This window comes from Mercenaria mercenaria, chromosome 9 (genome assembly GCF_021730395.1).
Source record: "Mercenaria mercenaria strain notata chromosome 9, MADL_Memer_1, whole genome shotgun sequence".
NCBI lineage: Eukaryota > Metazoa > Mollusca > Bivalvia > Venerida > Veneridae > Mercenaria > Mercenaria mercenaria.
The window spans coordinates 30,983,940-31,001,238 of record NC_069369.1 but is presented as its reverse complement, the minus strand read 5'-3'; the positions used below and the strand labels follow the sequence as shown (position 1 = coordinate 31,001,238).

General features: G+C 34.9%; 1 protein-coding gene across 9 annotated transcripts in view; it reads left to right on the top strand.

Moving 5' to 3' along the window:
- The window catches only part of LOC123546841 (F-box/LRR-repeat protein 7-like), a 63,387-nt gene that overhangs the window by 40,080 nt on the left and 6,008 nt on the right, over nucleotides 1–17,299 (top strand). For 8 of the 9 annotated variants that reach the window (XM_045333453.2, XM_045333452.2, XM_045333445.2 and 5 more), the window contains exons 2-4: nucleotides 14,127–14,607; nucleotides 15,049–15,315; nucleotides 16,297–16,463. In XM_045333453.2, coding sequence (XP_045189388.1) covers nucleotides 14,127–14,607; nucleotides 15,049–15,315; nucleotides 16,297–16,463 — 915 coding nt within the window. Of the gene's footprint in view, nucleotides 1–10,397; nucleotides 10,670–14,126; nucleotides 14,608–15,048; nucleotides 15,316–16,296; nucleotides 16,464–17,299 lie in introns of those variants that run through there. The other variant, XM_045333447.2, reaches the window with a different exon arrangement.

Sequence of the window (17,299 nt, the reverse complement as noted above, 5' to 3'; positions counted from 1 at the left end):
ATTCCTGTACTCAAGAAGTGCTATGTAGGGATCCGTACCCGCCTGTGTGGACTTAGTAAGCAGATTTTTGCAAATAGAAACAAATTTTTCTGCAAGGCCGTTACTTTGGCTGTACGTTGGACTTGACGTTCTGTGGTTAAAATCCCATTCTCTAGCAAAATCAGCAAAGCTTTGACACGTGTAATAGCTAGCATTGTCACTTATCAGGGTTTCAGGTATTCCATGTCTACTGAAGTAGCTTTTCAGTTTCTGGATGATATTTTGAGCTCTTGTGCTTGTTAACTGACTAAGCTCAAAGTACCTACTGTAGTAATCAACTAGAACAATGAAATCTTTACCTTGCCATGTAAATATGTCGGTTGCAACTGTCTGCCATGGTCTATCAGGCAAAGGTGTTTGAATCATAGGTTCTTTCACATTTTCTGACCGATGTTCAAGACATACTGGGCATTCCATAACTCTCTGTTTTATGTCATTAAACATTTTTGGCCAAAACATTATCTCCTTAGCTCTTTGTGTACATTTCTCAATGCCTAAATGTGCACTGTGAATTTTGTCAAGCATTTCGCTTCTCAGCCCTTTTGGTATATAGATTTTCGACCCTTTTAGAATAATGTCTTCTACAACAGACATTTCGTCCCTAAAGTTCCAAAATTCTGTGATAGATTCTGGACAGTCTGTTCGTTGGTCAGGCCAACCCTCAAAAATTGTTTGTTTTAGGGTATGTGACTGTGGGTCTGTCTCGGTAACATCTCTGATCTGTCTCATTTTCTGATCACTGACTGGGAAATTGGACATAACAGCATGTACATGTATATCCATGTCTGGACATAAATCTGTATCAGTGTCGGGTAAGAATTTTCTTGACAAAGTGTCCGCAACTGGAATGTCACGACCACTGATGTGTTTGACCTCTAGGTCGTATTTCTGTAATTGCAATAGCATACGCTGTAAACGTGGGGGTGCACTATGCAAGGGTTTCTTAAATATAGCCTCCAGGGGCTTGTGGTCGGATTGGACATTCACATGTCTACCATACAAGTAATTATGGTATCTCTTGCATGCAAAAACTATACTATAGAGTTCCTTCTCTATTTGGGCATAGTTTCTCTCACTTTGGGTAAGAGACTTAGATGCAAAGCACACTGGCCTTCCTTCTTGCAGAAGTACAGCACCTAGGCCATTCTTTGAGGCATCTACTTGGAGTGTTATTTCCTTATTAGGATCAAAATAGACCAAAACCGGACCAGGGTTCTGTGTGATAACCTCTTTAATTTTCTGAAATGCTTCAATTTGGGGCTTATCCCAGGAGAATTCCACGTCTTTGGAAAGTAAAGCTCTCAAAGGGCTAGTTAACTCGGCAAGATTTGGAGCGAATTTCTGTAAATAGGTCACCATACCTAATACAGTTTCAAGTTCAGACTTACAAGTAGGAGGTGGCATCTCCTTGATTGCTCTGACCTTGGAAGGATCCATCTTAAGTCCATCAGAAGTAAGCAAATGTCCAAAGAATGATATCTGAGATTTCCAATCTCCATTTTCTCTGGATTTAGTCTGATACCTTTTTCACTACATCTGGTCATAAGTCTGTCAAAATTCCGGTCATGTTCAGCCCTGTCCTTACCAAAAACTACAATGTCATCTACAATTGTCTTGATACCTTGAAGTCCTTCCAGACATTCGTCCATTTTCTGCTGAAACATGTCCTGGCTACATAAAAGACCAAACGGTAGCCTAAGGAACGAAATCTCCCAAATGGAGAATTGAAAGTGGTCAGATAAGACGACTTTTCAGTCAGTTTAATAGACCAATATCCGCTTCTCGCGTCTAGCTTAGAGAAAACAGAAGAACCCGCCAGATCAGGCAATATTTCATCTAGAGTTTTAGATGGATAGTGGGGTCTCTTAATGGCATTGTTAAGGTCCTTGGGGTCTAGGCAAATTCTCAATTTACCGTTCCCCTTCTCTACAGTAACTAAACTGTTTACCCATTCTGTGGGCTCTGATACTTTTTGAATGACCCTCTTTTCTAGCATCATTTGTAATTCAGCCTTGAGCTTATCATGTACCGCTACTGGTACTCTCCTAGGGGGGTGTATCACAGGAATGGCATCCTGCTTTAAATGTATCTCACATTCTCCAGGCAATTGACCAATACCTTGAAATATGTCAGGGTACCTAGAGAGAACATCTTCCTTATTCAATGCCATATCTAAGTTGTCAACATTAATCATGATCAGATTCATGGAAATGCATGTTTTTAAACCTAGAAGTGGAGTGGAACTAGTGTTCACAACGTAAAATTCTTCAAGACTGACTACGGCAGTATCTTTATGTCTGACCTTTAAGTTTGCTTGACCATCAACTTTGAGGTAAGTCCCATCATAAGCAGTGAGCTTTCTGTCTGTGGGTCTCAAGGGATCATGTATTCCAAGACAATTCCAAATTGACCTTGGGATGATATTGACCTGTGAGCCTGTATCAAGCTTAAATTTGACATCCTTGTATTTTGGCCCTACTTCAATTGTAATGAAGGCTTGATTTTGGGTCTGGTCAAGGGAAATGGTATCAACGATAAAGTTATTTTCTAGATCTGGAAGTAGACCACTTACTTGCAGTTCACTGATATTCCTTTTGGATCTGCACACTTTAGCAAAATGATTAGGCTTCCTACATGATAAACAAATTTGTCCATATGCTGGGCACACAGTTCCTTTGGCATGACTTTTTCTACCACAGTTCCCGCATTGTTTGCTCATTTGGTGACTTTGATTCCCCTTTGGATTCCGCACATGTGGATTCGAACTTGCTGCTTCTTTTTTCCTCCAAAAGGATTTGGGTTGCTGCGCTTTTGTTTTCAACTTGACAGCATCAATGTCCTGTTTTGTCATTGATTGACATTGAACTTGACTCATCTCTACAGTTCTAGCAATGTCCAGCGTTTTCTGTAGTGTCAAGTCTGAGCCCTCGTTTATCAGTTTCTCACGAATCTTCTGTGATCGTATCCCGAAAACTATCTGGTCACGAACAAGGTCTTCGTTCATTTCGACTGGATAGCCACAGTCCCTAAGTAAAACTTTCAGGTCAGTAACATATTGTTCGAACATTTCTCCCTCCTGCTGGGTTCTCGATCTGAACCGATAACGTGCGTAAATTCTATTTGATTTCGGTTGGCAGTATTGCTCAAAGTTGTTAAAGTATGTGTCGAGAGAGTTCTTTTCTTCATCAGATATTTTCCATGTGGAATATAATTGCCTGCCATGGTCTCCAGACCAAAGCATGAGATAGTTGCATTTTTCAGCTTCACTTTTCTTTTTTAACGGTCCTCCGAACATGAACTCTGCATGAGTTTTAAATGCTTTGAAGGCACTAGGCAAGTCCTTTGTCTCCCAGTTCATTTTTGGAGTAGTTGGCTGCTTAGATTGTTTGAATCCATCTTATTCAATGGTAATGAAATTAATCCTCAGCAAAACGTCGCACAAAATGAACAAACTGATATAAATGCCACAAATTTAAGTTAATATTCCACTGGATATCTAACATTTAGTCCACAGTGAGCATGTTAGTCCTTTACTGACTCTGACACCATGTTATACTTTGTTGGTATAAAGAGATGAACATCAAGTATGTTAATACATGTTTATTGAAGTAAGCTTTACAATAGAATAATCTTGAATCATAGAGGCATGCGATATATATATATTAAGTAACAGTAATCTAGTATGAAGAACATAATCATAAGGATGCTGGAGTTGTGTCCCTTTAAACATTAGAATATGTAACATGTACCAAAGGTGTCGGCATTTGTTTAAGAAACTGACACCAGAGACTACAACATTGTGGCATCTGAACCTGGTTTATTATCTCATTTAGTAAATAAAAATGTATGTCATCTAAACATTTCACGTTTAAAAGTCTGATGCAGTTCAACTACCAACTTGACATAACAATTAAACATTTACATGTCTCATTTATTCCAAGTTGATTGATTAGTGTGTTTAACTAAATCCAAAATATTTATACAAAGTTGATCCCACATTGATCCACTGGCAGAAAAGGGTTGAAAATTATTATTTTTCTGTTGTATGGACAGATGAAATATTACTCTTTCATCAAGTCCATTAATAAATTATGTTAACTGATCAATTTGCCCAAGTAGCAGTACTACCAGAATATTTTGTTATAAGATGGTACATTAAGGTAGGTCATATTGTACTAGAATACAGATCAGTCATCATTTAATATTCGTGTCTGTTATGTGATTACAAAAAAAAAGAAACCAATATTTTGCACTTTTCGGCTGTATTACTAGTAATCCCAAATAGGTAAGGCCTCTCTACAAAGGCAGATATCTTTCCCATTGGAAAATTAATTGCACCTGATCAACAAACATATTTAGTAATCTCAGCAGTGTTCGTTACAGGTCAAACAGATAATGTTAATGGAGAAATTTCTTGGCCACCATGCAATGCCTAAGAGGAATCATTAATATATCAACTTCCATCTATGATTTCTGTGTAATGGCTACATCTTTAATTGAATGAGATAGAAAGACACGCTGTTTGTTTAACGCTGCATTTCATTGTCTTGAGAAAATCCTAACCCCATTTGTTTTATTATGTATTAAACATTTTTTTTTTTGTTAAGAACCAAAACACGGACATAACAAAACAATAATTGCTTTGGAAACGATTTTATTCCTGGAGCACTTGGTACACTATGGTATAGGTTATTTACAAATACCTTGTACCTACCTTTTTATATATTTGAGCTATCTGTGTTAGAGGGAAGTGTAATACCTGACAAAGGTTAAGAATTTTGGCATGACAATGGTGTTACATTTAGTTACAGCGATCAACCAAAAATATCTGTAGAGAAGATTGTGCATGCAGTTAATCGAGTAAATATCGAGCACTCTTGATCAATACTTAAAAAAACCCAATCGCTTTGCTCTGTCTGAATGAGTTGCTCTTGATTGGTGCTCTATGTGACGTTTGAAGGTATTTGTCTAATTATGCTCTTTCTGTCATGATTTTTGTATATACAAGCTGAAATTTGGATTTGGGAATTTTAGGAAATATCTATATGTTCATTAAGGAGTAATTTGATAAAATGATGGAATTTCACTCTACGGTTTATGACGTAGCTCCGGATGCTTCTCAGACTGCGTCGGCACATAAGACCGACAGGGAAAGACTTGATCCTTGAAGTAAACTGAAATTAAATATGACCTATTTAACCTTTATTTCAGAGTCCTTTTGATTCCTCAAAAGCATGCAGTGTAATGCGATATATTAGAGATTTCTTTCTGTGTGTAAGAATTTCAAGAATATAACTGTTTTTGAGTAGAATTTATTTGTACTAATCAGAGGAAATATATCAAATTTGGAATATATAGTTTTGATAAATCATCATATCTACCATATCCCCAATCTCTGCCCCGTCCACCTTTATGTTACAATACTTTTCTACGGCAGTAGACTTTTACAAATCATTTTCACTTATTCCTTCTATCTGCAAAACTGTCAATCAATGGCCTTTCGAATCAACCGTAAACCCTTTTATTTCATTAGCGAGGTAAGGCGAACTCAAACTCCAGATATACCTGGTAACTTATCAATCATACATGCGGCTTATGGGAAAACAATTCACGCAGAATTCGAATATATATTGCTTATACGCCTGTAAAATGCTTGCTTGCTCGCCTGAATTAACACGTCTTTCCACGTCAGTTTATTTATTATTCACAAAACGATGCAATAGGCGATGAATAAATTAATACGACAATTAAACGATACAAGTTTTTGTACAAAATCTTATTACAGCGTTAACGTAATATATTCGTGAAAAATAAATAATAAATTATTGTCTACAGTATTAGACTTTGAAAAGAAATTAAAAGTGTAAAATGGGTCGCCCAATACGCAAGAAAAATAGGCATTGCGTTACCATTTGGTATGAAAACAATAAATAATAAATAATAAAAGCCTTATGTACGAAGTATTGAGATGTGAAGGTACCATGCATGTTGTAGATGGTCGGGATAAATTGTTACACATTAAATGATAAAATATAATCAACAAGAAAATTATCATTGAAATGAAGAGAAAAAGCTTTTACTTGCGCATACATGTAATCACATAAGTTACCACATGGAATCGCTTCGACGGATGGTGGTGTTTAATTTCAAGTTGGTGATTTTCTGAAGAACTTGTCTATTCATGGACAATAATTCTCCAGTATTTTATTTCCTGTTTCTCCTGAGAACTTTTCTGACAGAAAATGTCTGCTGTAGCTCTCGAACCAAGCTGGATTTTCTATTGATTAACAATTAAGTTTTGTAAATAAAGAAGATGTGTAAAGATAACAGACGAAACACGAGACAGATTCCTGCAGCCTTTATTGACCTGTATAAGATTATTACGGAGATTTTGCAAAGTATTTATAATCCACACGTGACAACGCCGACAACGCCAACCCAAAATGAGAAAAATCGGGAAGCAATTTTATCAGAATAAATCACTGATGTACTTTTTGTTTCTTTTTGAAGCAGCCAGTCTAATATTTGGTTAGTTACAAAGTCCGCCGTATTTACAATAGGTTTCTGCAGACATATGTTTCATCTATAACTTTTACTGCATTATAACAACTGTTCAATGTGTAGTTTCATTTTCCATTCAGGTTATTCTTTACCCCGTGCATATGCTATCATGCACCATGAATTATGATTAACTTGGCTGTTAGCTGCTGTAGCCGTGCAAATGTATATAACAGAATCAACATATTCTGGCAAAACTGAACAATACCTTGACGGTCAACACCAAGGAAAGAGCTGTTTTAAATGGCCTTTCTGATTGAGTTTTTACGTTGTCAGTGAACAAACAATTACAGATAAGCATTCTGGCTTATACCCATTGATTTGTTCCTTAGTTCCAATTCTAATAAACTATTTTATCAAATGATAGAATTTCTTATAAAGTGTCTTGTGCAAGTCAAATATCAACTAACAAACCAACTAGCGGTATTATTATAAAGACGAGAATGCACCTCTTTACAATGGGAGATGATTTCCTATTTGACAATGTTCTTAGTAATTAGTTCCTACTTAATAATGTTCGCACTAAATAAATTTCTCCATAAGAACAACCCCTTTACACCAAACACATATTATTCATCTCAGCGTTGTTAGGAAGGTTGATTTGCATAGTGTCTTTTGCATATCTTGACATTAGGCTCTCTTTATTCAAGAAAGAAACAGGACTTGCGGGCCAGTCACTTACGAATACTGACCATCCGATATTGACAATTACTGTTATGGTGAAAGTGGAACTATCTTAATTGTTTTCACAACTATTAAATTTGTTGTTTTATCCCAGAGACTTTGATTGGTCGTATATATGCTTTCTCTCGAATGTAATAGAATGAAGGCCAGTTAAGTGCTTAGAGGTGGACTTACACCTCTTCGGTATACAGACAGCATTTTGACCACAAATAAGCGCCGATGTAGCCTATAGGATTGTATGGAGATACGTTTTAGCATGGGGGCGGCCCTGTGTCGACGGAAAGCGGATTTGATATTTCCATTTTTTGTTAAGGGCAACGCTGGAGGAAAAGAAATGGTAACATATCATAAGGCCCGGTGCAAGTTGAGGGCGAGAAAGAAAATTTAATATATTAGTAAGTCCTTAGTGAATTGAGGAAGAAAAAGGTATATGTATGTATTGAGGATGGAAAGAAAGTATGATACGTTATGGGGCCGGCGAGAAATAAATGGGATCGATCGAGTAACATGAATCACTGATTCTGGTTGTGAAATGTGAATGTATATACAGCACGTGTTTCAAAGTGTAGAGAATCGTTCAAGTTGCATATATCTATTCTGATTATGCAACATAATCATGCAAGATACTAGCAAATTGATGAGGAATAGAATTACACTTAAAATGTTGAATGAAAAAGATACGAAAGTCTATGCTTGCTGTACATAATTCAGTCGTATACAATATTAGTATTTAGCCTTTGTCAAGTCTTATTTAACTGCGCACATGTTGCATAATAATCATATATACTTGAAATGTTTTTTTTATATTGACTTTCAACGTAGAATTTAATCAAGCATTGTTAATCTACAAAACCAAAGCAAACAGTAATTGTTTTAGGGATCCTTATATCCTGAAGCACTGGGTACGTTGGGAGATGATGTAATCTACCTATAAATACCTTGTTGTAGATATATGTATCGGAGGAAACTATTAAAACAAACTGTTAAGTATATCAAAAGGTCAGGAGAGAAGACATTTTGGCACTGGAATGATATATTAAAGGTATACTTCAGTCAGCAGAAAAAATATAGGTATGAGAGTTTACATGTGTTACTAATCGAGTCAATATTGAGCCAAACTTGCAAGTACAGTTGGTCAGTATTCATATCTTGGCTGTAAAATGATTGCGATGCTCCTTTTTTTAATTTTTCTTAATGTTATTTGTAATTTTTGTTATACTGGGTGGAGTAATTCAGTATGAAACTGGATATGTTTGACTTATAACATAATGGACATTGTTTGGTGCAAAACATTTTAGGGAATTAGAATCTAAAAATCTGGAGTAGGTAAACACCGGCAGAAACAGGCGTTAAGGACATTTGTTGTAATACTTCATCAGGGAATAATTTGTTATATTGATGGAATTTCACTCTACGATTTATGGTGCAGCTCAGGATGCTTCTCAGATTGCCTCGATACATAAGACCGACAAGGAAAGATTTGAATCTGTAAGTTAACTGAGAATTAATACAGTAGCACGGGGTACGTAGTTAATCGTGATCTGACAGTCAAATTAAGTTTCCTAAATGTTGACAATATTATAGTTCCGATACATCATTTTTACACTTAATTGTGACACTACTCCTCTTTGTGGTCAAGATGTTTTTTACAAACCGTTCCCTGTGTCTCTCAACCTCCAAATAATTTTCTACTGTAAAAAGGCTGACGAATCAAGGTCAAAATAGTTTTGTTACAGTAGCAAGGTGACCCGGACACTCATTTAGTAATAAAGACATATGGTAACAATTATGTGACATATGAGAAATCGTATCGGCACGGAATTTGATTATATTGCCCAAATACCTGCAAAATATTACCTCACTGTTTAAACAGGTCATGGCTAGTTATTTATTATTCATGAAAGGAAGCCATAAACAATAAAATACTTGTTATAAGACAGCAATAGGAATTTTTCTACAGTATCTAATTCTGAATATTATTGGAATTGTAAAACCTGGTGCCCTACTTATGAGAAAGGAAGTAGGCATAATGTTAAAGGTTCTAAATTATACTGATCATGCTGGGTAATGAAGTTAAGAGTTTATATAAAGTTTTTCAACAATAACGTACCCGTTCCATAGCGGCAAAAAAGGCATGGCACCGAGAGTTGTTGGCAGTTTCATCTGCACACAAACAATTAAGTTCCCACTTTGAATTGCTACAAATAGAATTTTTTTCAACAATTAAAGGTAATGCTCTCCAGTATTTTATAAATAGCAGATTCTACCGATAAATTCCCCCGACAGAAAATGTCTGTTGAAATTAAGACATAAATCGTTTAACATGCGCTCTTAATTTATCATCTGCTCTCTATAAGCTCTTAAATTATTATCTGCAATCACTTCGTTGGATGGTTTTCGATTACAGAATCGGTGATTTTCTGAAATACTCTTTCACGGGGAAAATAATCCTCCAGTATTTTATTATCAGTTTCTTCTGAGAAATATTCTGACAGGAAAATGTTTATTGTAGCTATTGAACCAAGCTGTGTTTTCTATTGATTAACATTTAAGTGTATAAATACAACGAGTATAAAGATATTGCACTGTAACTATGTAAGACTGTCTTACCGCTGGTCAACCAGGAATCTTTACGCGGAACACACGCTATAATTAAAATCATATTTACTTTGAATGACTGAGTCAAATAATAATTGGAAGGTACATATAAATACCAGCTTTTAAATATGAAGACAAACCTATTTCTTTCACCATTTGTTCCGGTTTGGGGCATTTTTTAATGCAAGAATACAAAGAAAATAAGATGCAAGTATGTGTTATAAAAGATTATTAAAACAGGCGAATTGGTTAACAGAGATGAACTATGCTATATTCAAAGGTATATGCGAACGGCATAAAAATATCGGTAAAAGAGTATAAACACTAAGAGGCAAAACTTGCAACCACACTTGATCTATATTCTAATCAAGGTTGTACGACACCGTTTTAGAGAAAATTGTTCTTGGTATTGCTTTATATTATTGGAAATTAAAATACGTGTGTAGTTATTTATTTTGAGTTAAAAGACGCCAATCCAATGATTGGTTACGTTATATTTGGGGATCTAGTTCAGTGTGAACATGCTGACTTGTAAATGGATATTTTTGACTCGTGACTTAGGCTGACTTATCATGGATATTGTTTGTTGCTGTACGCTTTAGAGAATTACAAACTGAAATCTGTATTAAAGAATCATGGGCAGAAAGAAGATTTAGGGGATTCTTTGTGAATACTCACTGGGGAATACTTTGATAAAACAATGGAATTTCACTCTACTATTTATGACGTAGCTCAGGATGCTTCTCAGATTGCATCAGCACATAAGTCGGACAGAGAGAGACTTGAACCTGTAAGTACACTGAAACTAAATGAAGGTCACTGACCCGTGATCACATCCATAATGTAAGATTAAAACTGATTATTTCATATAGACGATTTCTAAATGACTGTTCCTTACTTTTTATACATAGGCATTCGGCGCATTGTTTTGGTCATTTTTGGGCTCTGGACTCTGTCTATAAATGTTAATATAATATATATCACCATTATTTACCAAACAAATGCGCCGAATGCCTATGCTTTAATAGAGCAGTGTGCAACGGTTCGTACATTACGTACCCCTTGCTTTTCTGTGATTAATGCTTTGTAACTATTAACCTTTTGGTTAAACTACCTAAGGGATAATCTAATCAAATATCAAAATATTTTGATTTCATTAACGAGGTTCCGGAAGACACTGTTATGCTGTGACGGGTCTTCAACGCAGGAATATGATTTTTACCTATATTAGCTTGCTCAATGAAATTTACACGTCTAATAAGGCCAGGGTATATATTATTAATGAAAAGAAGCTATAAATAATAAACATTAGTTACAAGAAAGCAATAGTATCATATTCTTCAATGGGAAATGTAAAACAAGGCGCCCCGCTTACGAGAAAGAAAGTAGGCTAATATTACAACTAAATAATCAAGATTCATTTGATAAATAGCAGCGTATTGTATACATTCCGTTTTTATACAGAATATCCTTCAAATTACCTCCCTTTTCATTAATTATGACGTTTCGTGTTTTTGTTTTTTTTTTTTTTTTTTGCCTTCCCAAGACTTCATTTTATTTAGACATTGGAAAGTCTACAAACACATCTGCGGCAATAGCTGATCGAACATTGTGACAGGACAGGAAATTTGAAGATTAACGACAGAAAATCACGCGTCTAGAAAGAAGAATTAAGGTCATTATTAGTGAAATGGCACTTCATTTTGAGCATATTCGTTAACATCAGACTTTATGGAAATGCTAAATACCTTCAAAATTGAAAGTTAAATGTAAATGCTACGTTACAAATCATGTCAGTGCATACTAATTCAGATTAATTACATGCTAAATGTACAGATGTTTACGTTACAATCGAGATACAAAAAAGAAAAACGAAAAAAAAAAAAAAAACAAAAACAAAAAAAAAAAAAACTTATTCTTTCTGTTGCACTTGATTTTTAGCAAAAGTAACAACATTTGCCATAATTGTATTAAATTTGCTCAGGATACTGACTCAGTACTTGTGACTTTGACGTTTTCAGTAAGGCTGATACAGTTTCACAGGTTCTGCTCACATTTTTTAAGCGTCTAAACGTGACTCCCATTTTTCTGATCTGACTTGATGACACTAACGAAATAAAATCGCGAAATGATTGTTAAGCATATCTCACTGATGGTCTTTGTTTCAAATAGGAATAGAATGAAAAATTATTTGAAGCCAGTCTAATATACTTCTTGCTTCATTGTCATTATCTACGATACTTGTCTGCATAAATAATATTATTCCGTAACTTCCGTAACATTATTAGAATTGTTCGGATACTCATTTCTTGTTCTGTTTTTAGCCTCTTTGAGACCATATAATGATAATACTGGCATGCAACAAGATAAATTTGTCTCTTTATACCAACGTGCAGAATCAAAATATTTGTGCGAATTAAGCTGTTTTGTTTGGCATTTCTTATAAACGTGTTCTTGCGTACACACAGATGGTTCCATACCTGTAATAAGCACATGGCAGTATGCCTCATTTTCCCAATAGTTATGAATATCTGTGTTAACTCAGTGCACTGAACATCACTGATAAGCATTCTGGCTTTTGTTCATGAGATTATTTTATACAGAATACGTTACTATAAAAATTCATATTTGATCACACCATTTGACGTCGAGATGCATTTCTTCGGAACCACATTAGTAATATCTTATCTGTATATTGTTTCTTTGCTTTCTTTAGATCGTCGACTCTTTTGCCGTTTCTGCAAAACTGTTTTACAGAACATTTTCTTTTTTTATGAACTGTATGTTCTTAAAATTAAGTTTGTTCATTATCTACATTCTCAGGTAAAATATCATTTTCACTAATGTTATAGCAAACAATCAAATATGTTTAAACACTTTCATACTTTCTTGCAAAATCAATTATGCGATATATTTATTTTGGCTTGTAATTTGGCCAAAATACTTTTACCTTTAAAGGGGCAGCGCAACATATTATATTCACCAGATAAGGAATATAATATTTCAGGTATATTTCTCTTTAGAGAAAAGTAAAACATTTCAGCTGCACACATTACTGGAGAATCATGGATTATCCTCTGTTCTTTATCCATAAATCATCTCCATAGCAACCGTTTCATGTTTTCTGCTATTGAAGTAAAATGTGATTCCAAGAAACGAGTGTGTTTTGCTTCCAATGATATTGAACATACCAGTCACTGTGGTAAAAGTCTTTTAATACATTTGAACATGTTTCCAATTCTGTATGAAGACGATATTACATGGGTGTGTCGATTATATTAAACTAGTTGAATAAAATAATAAAATTTAAGCATTTTATCTTTTTAATCAATGAGTTTAATAGATTTAATGTGAAAAACACAAATATAAGATCCTTCCTAATCCCCTGTTAGCTTTTCCAACAGAAACATCAAAACGTTTTTCTTTCAAACATATTTTTTATTCAGAAATTCATGAAACATTTACAAAATAGCTTTTCAGGAACTGGGCAGAAAACTATATTAGCTTCAGGTTTTCCTCTCCTATAAGAGGAAGACGCGTTGCATGCAAGAGACATGTCGACAACTTAGAGGTCAATGGCACGTTTCTGAGAGTCATAATGGTCCATTTTCCTCATATAAACTACCGTTATAACTGCTTAGATCTGCGTAGTCGATGATAAGACGGTGTGCCGCTTCGTACAATCAAAGGATCAAGGCCGTGGTGTATTGTTAGAATTCAATTATTTTCAAGGCACACATTATGCGTCTTTCCATCACCTAGCGGGGCATTTGTTTAATAGTCGTTTTTGTTGTCGACCTTTCATAAGTTTGATATATCAGTATATTGTTGAGCTTGACCTTCATTACATATTCCTAAATTAGCCCATTCAATGTTATATGTACCCATAGAGATATACGGTTGCCATAGTTACCACCGTGTCTCGAATATAGAATGAGAAACCGCTGAGAACAAAAGCAGACATTCAATCTATTTTTGGAAGAACAGAGAACAATGATATATTATTTAGCTCAGTTGCACAGACTTCAAAGTTCCTGACATTGGCCTGCGAATAATCACTCAACGTATTACCGTTAATCAAAACTGAATAGAACTGACCATGTTTGGTTAACTCCTAACATCAAACAAATGAAACCTAAACATAATCTTAGGGTAAAGTAGTTGTGTGATCATGTAATAGTTTTGTGACTAGACATTTGACGTCATATTCTTATCATTTAATTCATTATTAACTTTTATATTTTCAGACCTGCACTATAGACAATCTACCGGACAAATGTCTGTTGCACAGTTTTTCGTTTCTCCACCAGAGGGAGCTAGGAAAGCTAGCACGTGTCTGCAAGAAGTGGCGCCTCTTAGCGTACAACAACCAGCTATGGAAGGTGGTATCACTACGCCCGGAGTACAATGGTCTCTACGTCAACAGTTTCGAGAACCTGATGGCGCTAATTAACGTTCGGTTCGGACCGACTTTGAGATACATTGAACTTCCATGTGAACTGGTCACACCACCAATATTACATGAGTTAGCAAATAAGTGCCCGTCTTTAAAGTTTATGACAATAGATTTCTCTAACGCTATGCAACTCCATGACTTTAATGACTTGACCTCCTTCCCGTGCAATCTTCGCAGTCTGTGCATATGTCTGTCTGAGGTGATCTTTCTCGAAGGATTCATGAGAAGAATCTACAGTTGCTTATCCTCTCTGCAAGTCCTTCATCTGATAGGTAGGTATTACTTGAGCATTGTCCAATCTTTTAACTTTTCGCCACAGAAAACTTCATAAAGTCGGAAATTACTTTATTATCTGTGTTTGAAGTTATTTGTCATAGATACACGAGAAGTCCTTAATGGATATCAATTATTTCTTATAGAGTAGCCCGTTCCATATCCATAAACTGTTTTGGCAGTACATTTCTTAGTACTAAGTCAACAAAGATGTCGCTACAAGTTTCTCTTTGCTGTATGAATTCAATATTTAGGAGTTGAAACTTGATCGCTCCTCGAAGATTTCAAATTTTCTATAAAAAATATTACTTTTTTAACGTAAAATATTTATCATTTTCTGTCATATTGTTCAACAAGGAAATTATACGTAAGACAAACAAATTTTGCAAATTAATCTTTATTTGTATGTCTTAAATTAACATTAGAAACTTTTTCGACAGGAACATTTGAAATGACAAGCGAAGGCGACGAAGATGTCTATGAGGTGGTAAACATCGGCAAGATCAAAGCACACACCCCCAATCTACGTGTGGTGAACATGTACGGTATAACATTCATAGATGATTCCCACATAGAGCTGTTAACATCCAACTGTATCCATCTGGAATGTCTAGCTCTTAACTACTGTCTCCGAGTGAAAGGCTCGTCATTCAAAACTCTCATACAAAGATGCAAGAAACTGAAGACCCTTCTTCTGACGCACACAGGTAACTCAAAGAATTCGGTCCACATTTACATCTCCATGCAAATCATTATGGGTTGCATATACTTCATACTATATAAAACAGTCACATTTGATTATGTTGGAGACCTAGACGAGTTTAAATGACCCCCCACCCCCGCAACTCCTTTTATTCCTGAGCAATTGTTCTAAAATTATTGCATAAAAATATCTGGTCAAATATTTACATTTTATCATATTAATCTTGTTAAGGTGAAAAAAGTCTTTAACCTGTATTTTATTCCTCTTAAAGCTAAGAATTTTGTGAGACAACATTTTCATTTTTGTTTTGTTGAACGACCTCGGGAGTCTTTACGTTTTCCATAATACAATTGTTAACATAATTTCAAACGCTTATGAAAGTTTCCCACATAGTTTGACAAATCAAGTAGTTTCTAATGGAAAAGCTTAGTTGTTCAATGTTCTTCTTAGATGGACTCTGGATGTAGATAATGTCACAGAGCGTCTGTTCACTATGTATGACATAGATCTAACACTTTTGAAAGTTTGTCTGTTTTATATTTAATTTAGGCCTAAAACTGTTTTTGTTCTTGCATTTGATTGAGGTCTTGAACATGGATTTTATACTTACCTATGACCTTTAACCTCGTTCATTTTTTTAAAAAAAAGAAGATTAATATGTAGACACTTTCAACCCCCTTTTGTTTAGAAGTTTTAGAACTTTTCAAACTTCTTCTGTTTATGCATTTGATTTAGGTAAAGATCCATTATTTTCTTACACATGCATTACGGTAACAACAACTTTTAAATGCTTCTGTAGGTGTAGAACATCCCAGAACACTCCTGTTTTTTAAAGTTTGATTTATATGTAGATCTCAAATTTTCATAAATCTAATCTATGTCCTAGAAAATATTTAAATAAGGCGTAAACCTTTCATATTGCAGTTTTATATTCTGTTAAGGTTAAAGACGTTACAAAATTCATCTGTTTCTATATCTTATTTAGGTGTAGAGAATGAGAACATGGTAAATGTTCCCTGGGAAACAGCGCAAGTTCACGAGCTAGACTTGACATCCACAGAATTATCGTCAGACTGTCTGGAAAATGTCTTGAATCGCATACCGTTCTTCACTTATCTTGGTCTAGGACATTGCGAATTCTTCACCGACAAGGTTTGTTCAAATTCCGTGCGCATGTAACATTGAAAATTCGGAGGAATTTCTGTACACTTCTTTGAAATCAGTTTTCTTTTTGTACCACTGAATATACTAATTCATCTTGTACAAGTGTCTTCTGATAACATTAATAGTATGTTTTCTTGTTACACACGTTGGATCAAGTCATTTCGAGTTCTTCACTTTTCGTCAAGGTTTGTCTTCTTTTTTGACCACAAACCGTGGACAAAGACATGGCAGTTATTCGCTCATAAGATTTGTTGTATTATCTCAGACTATGAAACCATAGAGTTTTTCAACTATTTTGATATTCTTCACTGAAATTAATATTGCTTTTTGGGTATATACCATTCCGTTGAAAAGGTTTGTGGAATCTCAGTTCGCATGTAACATTGTTGTTCAAACCATAAGTGATATCTTTTCGCTATGATTTTCTCTGTCATTATCACATTTTGTTATTAGTGGTTTACACCATACTCAATCCATCTCTTCAGAGTTTTTTGTTAATCATGTTTTCATATCATAATTACTACCATCCATATTTTTACTCTCGTAAATAGCTAAACATGTTAGCAACTTCTGTTTGTTTCATATGGCTTTGCTTTATATTGACCTGTCTGTAAAGCAAATTCATTGACGTATTGTTTGATAGTACATGCTACTGGTGTTAGAGAATCAATACAAATATGAGGTATATGTGTTTTCAACTTTTGCAATTTTTGATTGTTTTCCTACATACGTGTGCCCCTTTATTTCTGCTTAATAAAATTCACAGCTTAATTATTAGATATATTTACGCTTTTTCTCAAGTGCCGAAGTTTTATAAGTTATTG